Source organism: Neltuma alba, unplaced genomic scaffold (genome assembly GCF_004799145.2).
Source record: "Neltuma alba isolate B1F8T4 unplaced genomic scaffold, ASM479914v2 tig00012282_pilon, whole genome shotgun sequence".
Classification (NCBI taxonomy): Eukaryota; Viridiplantae; Streptophyta; class Magnoliopsida; order Fabales; family Fabaceae; genus Neltuma; species Neltuma alba.
Window position 1 is genome coordinate 20,482 of NW_021636803.1, and position 8,409 is coordinate 28,890.

Below are 8,409 nucleotides of genomic sequence, written 5' to 3' on the forward strand. Positions count from 1 at the left end.
GAAGGTAATATAACTTATTTTCTTAAAACATCTTTATTTATGGAGAGGGTAAGTGGGAGAAAGAATGAACGAAAAAAATAGATGAGAGAGACATATAATTAATTAGGAACAAAATAAAAAAAAATACATTAAATGATTACAAAAATCCACTCATATAGAAAACCAAGCTCATTCAAAGTTTTAATACGGAGGGAGTAATTTCTAAATGGGATCGATGATAAAATAAAATTAATAGAAGTGTTAGTTTAGATTAAATTAGTCGGTGAAAATAATCATAATCAAATTATTGTTTTTAGTTTATATCCAAGAATATCGTCAATATATATAAAATTTAAACGAAGGTGCATTATTGACATGGATTGCTCATTTTTTCCCCCCACTCATCCTCATCTAACTTTGACTGATTCTAACTGTTTTTGGGTTAACCAGTTAATTTGATCGAGATTTCATGGCCCAGCAATTGATTAACGAGGACAAAGACATTAGAGACAATACTTATCTTAATTTTTATGTAAAGAACATGGATTCCATTTCCCTCCGTTCGCCTATCCAAAAGTCTATACATAAATGCATCTTCATATAAAACAACCAAGGGAAGACTCTAATACAGAAGCCGCTGCTACACAGTAGAGGCATCAATGCCATCTTAAATATATACACCCAACATTCTATCTCTGAACAGCAGATATATAATCACCAGTCCAACCTAATATTTCGAGACAGGTATAGTTTATCAATGTATTCTATAAGTGGAAACGAAGCATTGATGTATCTGATCATTTTCTTCTCAGCTGACTGATCTGCGATAACAATCATAAGTAAGTTAAGGTCTCCTTGAGAAAAGAATTTTATAGGAAAATAAAAATGTTCTTCTTCAGACCTGAGCTATACAAGTAGATCAAGTTAATTATAAAGAAACATATACAAGCACACATTGGCCAGAGCCAGATTTTTTTTAGTAAGCCCCACTTCTTGTTTATATTTGTTCATAAATCGCATTAACTAGGACAACCAGTTTTTTTTTTTTTTTTTGGTTGGCAGGACAACCTGTATTTTATATAGCCCAGATCTATTCTGCAATATTATGTTATGATATCTAATGATGATATGATTGGTCAAATATAATACATACATTGTCTAACATTTGAGGCAACCTAGTCCACACCCTTCAGTTGTACATTTATTACTTGAATGCAGAGGATTCGGACCTCCTTCCCCTTTTATTATAACTAATCAGTCATTTAGAAAAGTTTCCAGCCAAAACAAGTTGAGTTAAGCACTTCTTGGTTTGAAGCACCTAGACTCATGCAGGTGAGATCAATATTAGGATTAAAGCTGCCACTTGCCTCGCAATGCAAAATTAGTATAAATGCCACTCAATAACCACCAATGTGAAGGATCAAATTTTCAATGAATAATATATTTTGATGTGTGTCTGTATAAACTTCAAACACAAGCACTGAATATGATACGGACTTACTTGTTTCACTAAGCCTCACCAGCAATTGGTCTCTTGTTGGAAGTGCATACATGCCAGCAGCTACTGCTGCTCTTACTGTCCATGAATGATACGGAGCACAAACCTGTGCATAAGCTGTTGAAGCCGCTTCTTTTAGAGAACTATCACTGAAAATGCCAAAATCACAAATCCCGCGTAAGCACCATCCACCAGAAACTTGAAAATAACCCAAGATGATATGGAACAGAGATAGTATTTTGATACGCTACTCATTACTAGAGTCAAAAAGATTCTCATACATACTCAGTTAACAAAAACTGTTTGAATATAGCTCTGACAAGGTCAAGACCCTGCCGCACTCTGCGCAGACAACGGGAAAGACTTCCTTGTGTTTTCACTGTCCCATTTTCGATATCGAGATCAACTATATCCTGTAAAGTGTCATATGTCTTTGATGCATCCCTGAGAGCTTGAAGCTGTACGTGTCCATCATATCATAAAAGCAGTGTTAATAGTCTATGATGAGGATCCATGGATTAAACATAATAAATAGTACGAACTAAATATGCGTAATAGGATAAGTAAACATCCAGGAGAAAGTGTCGGTTGCAATGATAACAGATACACATAAGCGTTAATAAAACTAAGTAAACAGGAGAGGAGCCTTCGGTGTAATATAACTGGAACCTTGTCAGACTTCAAAAAGGGATCTAAATTTTTGATATCTCTCCTTCCTAGAAATACGCATGTTGGTCTGAAAAACTACATATTGTGCATCCATTGGAACATCTGGTCGGGTGCATGATAACCAATTGCATTTCATAGCAAACAAAGAAGCCACAACTAATGCTTATAAGCAACATCCGTTCTTAGCCACCAGACATCTTGGGATTGCAAAGATAGCACGTCAGACAATGATCACCGTTCTCGCAAAATATTATTACGTGACTCCGATACTGCCATACAGGTGTTGGATACATATTTTGAAGCACAAGACTTAAATTTCCATTGCGAAAATAAATTTTATTGCAACAAAGTTTAAGACAGATTGGCCTCAACATAATGTACTGATTCAAAGTTACAAAAAAAATAAAACATAATCCCTGCTGCATTTGGCACAATTTCTAGATCATTGATAAATTAACAGACCAGGAAAAAAACGAAAAAGAAAAAGCAAGAGAAAAATCTTGAAACCTCGCAATCATAGTTCATAATCCACTGTCAATAAAATACATTCAAACCTTTCGTCACAAACACAAACAAGAACATCGAACTTAATCGAGAAGAAGTGTAATCGAAAGTTTGGAAAAAAAGGAAACGAACCTTGGAGATGTATTCCAATTCAGCGAATTTGAAAACGAGGCCAAGGGAATGAAAGAGAACAGAGACGTGAGAGCAAGCATGGCAAAATTTGTCGAGGCGAAGCTCTTGTTGCTTTGTGTTCCCATTATTCTCAGCCCCAGTGACCAACTTGGAAAGGTCCTCGAAGGCCTCGGCTATGGCGGAAAGAGGTGTGACCGCCATCGTCGAAGGCGGCTGTGCATACATGCCTTCACTATGAACGATCGTTGGGATCGGGATTGAAATTCCGCTATTGGTAGATCGAAAAAACTGCAGAATCGTTGAAGTTGGACAGGTCAAAAGAGCAATGGAACAAGTTAACTTTAAATTTCGTGGTGCCTCTTCGAGAGAGAAAGGAGAATCGTCAACCGCTGGTGCTTCACGCAGGTTCTGTCCCTCTTCGCGCCATTTCAACATGACCGTTGGTAATATTGGGCTCCGTCCCTATTCTCCATTATTGGGCTTCATCCAGTTACGGTCCATAAGTTACCATGTTAATCCTTTTGGGCTGGCCCACTTAAGTTTATTTGGCATTTTATGTGAACCTGGGCAAATATCGAATTTCACTAGTATTGAGTAAGAGTCTTTCTATGCTTAATTACTTTAAAATTAATTTTTAATTCAAAATATTCTCCATTGACATGATTTGATATTTAGTCCTTGTACATGTATACGTTACGTTAGGCATCGTAGGATAGTATGTATGATTTTAACAGTGAAACGATCTAATCTTGATGTTGTATATTACTACTTCAAAAAGAACTCGTTTGGCTTTTAATTTGACTTTAAATATAAGACTTCAATTTACTTTGTTTTTTTTTTTTAAGATAATCTTTGTAATAATGGTGGATCTAGCTAATACATTTGATTAGTAAGGATATTTTAAGAAAAATGACACATATTTATTACAAATAACTAACTTAACTAGTTTTTTTAATCTACTCAAATTAGTCAATTAACTCTTATATTAAGGAGTGAAGGACGTAGCAATTAATTGCAACCGGTCAGTACAAAAGAGCTTAAATTTTTAATCACTGGATGCATCGGCACAACCGGAATGCTCTCGATTTCTAATTATAAGATAAAATTAACTAATAATTTGACAACCTTTCGTAAGTGGTAATTAAGTAATAATATCCTTAAGCCATTAGAAAAATAAGTAGCTTGCTAATTTTGTCCTATAATGAAATCAGTGACCGCACATTTAGAAATTGAAAGCATGCAAACAATTTGGTACTAAAGAAGCACAATATTGGGAAAAAAATTGACTACCACATATATTCCACATCTTAGCCCTATATTTAGGAGCAAACAAGACTTTAAAATTCCGTCCTATAATTAGGAGGGAACAAATCATATCTTATCTCATGATTAGACCCAAATCTCATCTAAAGACAGGTCTCAGTGCTGGTGGAAGAAATGAAAGGAGACATAATGATGCTTTTGACAATTTGCGCACAAAGTGGTCACTGAAAACAAGGCCATCTATCTTTGTCTTATTAATGATGGGAATACATAGAAACATACAATATGCTAATAATATGACTGCGATTTTATATTATACTTATATTTTAGCTAACTAAACATGCATGCTGTCCGACGTCTATTACAAAGAGAGCACAGCACGAAATTACAGACCCAGGAATCTAGCTACACTTTTCTTGCAAGCTCAACCTCTTCTGATTCTTGCTTCTCAAATTCCGAACTGCTAGAATCACTCTTATTGTGAACTTGGATAGGTTTATATGTATAGCGTTTAGCGCACCACAAGTAGAAGACAAGGTTGATCAACTGGAGTAGAGTAATAAGCCAGTAAAAATACTCCAATTTCCCTTTGTTTAGGTTGTTATCGGGAAGCCAGTTGGAGCCATCGGGCCGTCGAGTGAACTTGTGAATCAACGTAACAAGCAGCGTGCTGAAGTAGTTTCCGACGGATATGACAGCCCAGAAGAGAGCCATGGCGGTGCTCCTCATGCTCTCCGGCGACTGGTCATAGAAGAACTCCATATGCCCTATCGACATGAACGCCTCCGCCACACCATGAAGGCTGTACTGAGGAAGCAACCAGAACACCGATATGGGGATGGTGGCCAGAGAATGATCGGCGAGGCCATGGGCGAAAGCGGCATTCTTGCGCTTGATCTCGACGAAGCCGGCGACGAGGGTAGCAAGGGTGGATATGACGAAGCCAATGCCCATACGGTGGAGGAAGGAGATGCCGCGGTCGAGGCCGGTGAAGCGGCGAGCGATGGGGATGAAGATGCGGTCGTAGAAGGCGGTGGTGGAGAGCATGGCGATGATGGTGAAGACGGACATGGAGCCGGCGGGGATTTGGAAGGAGCCACTGAGGTGTCTGTCCATGGTCTTGGCCTGTTGGAGAGAGAAGGTGCCTTGTTGGGCGTAGGCCGTAATGAGGAGGATCCCTGAAGCCCATATGGGGCCCATTCTTATCAGAGACTTCAATTCTTCCACTCTGTGAACTGTGTTTAGCCTCCATGGGTTTGGGCTTTTCACGGTGTCTCCTTCTCTTACAATTGCCGCCTTGTCCAAAAACCTACATCACAAACACAACTTCATCGCTCAAAATGGGCCTAGGCCCAATTGTTAACTGAAAGACTATTGGGCCCAAGAGAATGGGCTATGTTTCAAAACCTTGTCATATAAGAAGACATGAGAAGAAAAGGAACTTGTTTATGCTAATGATGGTAATGAAACATTTGAGATAAATAAATTATTTAAATATAATTAAAAATTAAAGATATAGGCGTTCTATATCTAATCCAAATGATCCAAATAAAATATAAACGTGATACTCATCTTATGCATCCAATCCAGCTTTAAAGAGGGTTGGCAATGATATGAATGAAAAAGGAGGTAAGGATCAACCGATACGGATATAAAGCAGAAGCACATGAGATAATGGGCCCACCAATTTGTCATGAATGAGCTGTGGCCCACCGAACCACTATTATGACTCACAAGCCCATCATAACTAAATTGGACAATCACTAATCTATTACCAAACAAAATATCAGTCAATAATTGACGCCTCATAATTCAAATTAATCCCACTGTTCAGAAAAAGAGCCAACACTCATTTAGTATTTTAAAATATTTTATGGTTCATCCAATATCTTAAATTATTTTTGTAAATACATCAAGTATTTTAAAATATTTTGTGATACAATTTTATTCTTAAAGTTTTTTTTAGGAGCAATTTAATCTCGCAATCAATTCAAAAAATCCCTTAAGTCAATATGTATGAAGTACTCTAAATCATTTTTTCTTTATTATCTTTTATGATGTCGAATGCACGGAAAAAAAACTTCACAGCATTAAATGAACTATAAAATATTTTAAGATGTCAGATCAACCTGTAAAAACACTCCAGACTCCTAGAACCTTTACCCTTTATAAAAGTTTGAATAATCTGAGTTATTATAGATTCAGTTCTACTTATGATATTAATTCTTTAATGCCTGTGGTTCTAAATTTAAAAAAAAAAATTGAGTCCAAAAAAAAATTAAAAAAAAAAAAGAAAGAAAATTGAAGAGACACTTACTTCATCTGCTCGGTATGTGTGAGCTTCCCTCCCAAAGATATTGGCGCATCAAGTTCATCATTCTCATACAGCAATTTGGGATCACCCACATTCACCTTTCTCTTTCTAAAGGCAGCCACAGCCACCTGCATCAGTCGGGTAAACGGGCTCCCGGCCGGTTCCAGGTTCCGGTAAAGTGGGTACCCGACCATGAAAGCAATGATTGAGATCAACATTGCAACAGTGGGGATCCCCAGACCCAAGCCCCACCCGATATTGTCTTGGATGTAAACAAGCAGTGTGACTGCCACCAGAATCGCCGCCCCCATTACGAAGTAGTACCAGTTGAAGTAGGTCCATGTCTTGGTGGACTGTTTCGGGTCCGACTCGTCGAACTGCTCCGCCCCGAATGATACCACGCAGGGTCGGATCCCGCCGGACCCAATGGCGGTCAGAAGGAGGGACACGTAGAGGATTGCCAGCTGTCCCGCATCAGCTTCTTGGCACGGCTCTTCGCCTCTGCATGGCGGTGGCCTTAGCTGAGGAAGTATGGCTGATATTGTCAAGCTTATCATTCCCTGTTCATTATCAACAAAAATAACAATTTATAAAAAAAAAATCATATTAAAAGACTCTCATTTTAAATTTTTTACACTGAAACATCTTTGAAATGGTAATTAATTAATTTCTGACAATAGATAAAGATTTATTACTGCCAATGTTTTAGAAGAACACAAGTAATCTAATCATTAAAAAGTTTCAAAAACTGAGACTGTCAATTTAGTTATCGCTTGTTGTTGGCTTATTACGAGACTTTTTAATGATTGAAAAATGTTTGAATTAGTTTTTCAAAAGTAATTTTACACAATTTAAAATAAATTAAATATGTAAGAACAGTTTTATCTGGTGAAGCTTTCAAATACTCTCTAAATTATTGATGTGGGACTGCAAAATGATTTTTCTAGAGTTAAGAGCTCTAGGGAGTGGCAGTTTCGCTGCACATGAATTAAAAACTAATTAATATGGAAGCCATAAGGTGAAAAAGATAACGGAACAGTTAATTTTATATGGTGAAAACTGGTAGGATATATATATATATATATGTATGTATGTATGTAACTTTGAAGAGGCATATAATAAAAGATGATGTGAAGAAGATGAGAGAGAGAGGGAGGAGGGGTCTTAACCAATTGGTAGATGATGGAAGAGACAGAGATGGTCCAGAACTTTCCGGCAAAAGAATCAGCGAGGAAGGCACCAAGAAGGGGGGTCAAGCTTGAAGTGCCACTGAAGTTTGTGAGAGTATTTGCAGCTTTGGTTAGTGGCAAATGAAGCTGCCCTGTCAAGTAGCTTATCATATTCGCATTGAAGCCCACCACTGCTAGTTTCTCACACAGCTCATTTGCTGCAAATTCAATTCAACGTACAATAATCACTAACTAAAACGACAATATATTCAAAGCCTTCATTAATTAAAAGACACAAGATTATTATATTGAAGAAGCATATATATATATATATATATATATGTATTACCGAAGATGAAGGGCATTGTGATGAGCCCTCCTTTTTCTCTTTTCTTCTCATGGTGTCGCTTTTCTTCTGTCTGCTCCATCATTTCTGTGAGCTTCTTGGTTTCAGAGTACATAAAATGGCTTCCAAGGCCAAGTATTTATAGGCGAAGCTTGGAATTATGTAGGCTTCTCATATGCAACCAGCTTGCACCGTTATGGCCACACAAAAAAAATGATTGTTCTTTTCTTTCTTTGGGATGTATATGTTCAATAATTAGGTTCGTTTGGATCTGCTGGGTGCGTATAATATATATCATTTTTAATCTAGAAAGATGAATATATTTTTAATATTTAAAAGTTATAATAATAATACTGCTTCCGATCCTAAATATAATACTATATACTAATTCTTATATTTAAAATCAAAGATTGTACACATACGTGTATATATATTTTTGAAAACGATCCTTTTTTGGGGCTTGTTTGATGCTTTGATTTAAGGTTTTTTTTTTCTCTTAACTATTATATGACAAGTTTTATGAAAATCGATTGTA

At 36.9% G+C, this 8,409-nt stretch overlaps 2 protein-coding genes across 2 annotated transcripts; both read right to left on the reverse strand.

The window, feature by feature from the left end:
• Positions 1–558: 558 nt before the first annotated feature.
• On the reverse strand, positions 559–3,075 carry LOC114725824 (ACD11 homolog protein-like). Its single transcript, XM_028912395.1, has 4 exons — positions 2,783–3,075; positions 1,763–1,935; positions 1,481–1,626; positions 559–800 (listed from the first exon to the last, which is right to left on the reverse strand). Exons 1-4 carry the CDS (start codon positions 3,005–3,007, stop codon positions 694–696), a joined length of 651 nt encoding a protein of 216 aa, XP_028768228.1. The 5' UTR covers positions 3,008–3,075; the 3' UTR covers positions 559–693.
• Positions 3,076–4,263: 1,188 nt separating this feature from the next.
• Positions 4,264–7,997, reverse strand: LOC114725834 (protein NRT1/ PTR FAMILY 3.1). The gene is made up of 4 exons (XM_028912405.1): positions 7,878–7,997; positions 7,529–7,746; positions 6,363–6,919; positions 4,264–5,354 (listed from the first exon to the last, which is right to left on the reverse strand). The coding sequence occupies exons 1-4, from the start codon at positions 7,987–7,989 to the stop codon at positions 4,451–4,453; spliced, it is 1,791 nt and encodes a 596-aa protein (XP_028768238.1). The 5' UTR covers positions 7,990–7,997; the 3' UTR covers positions 4,264–4,450.
• Between the last annotated feature and the right edge of the window lie 412 nt (positions 7,998–8,409).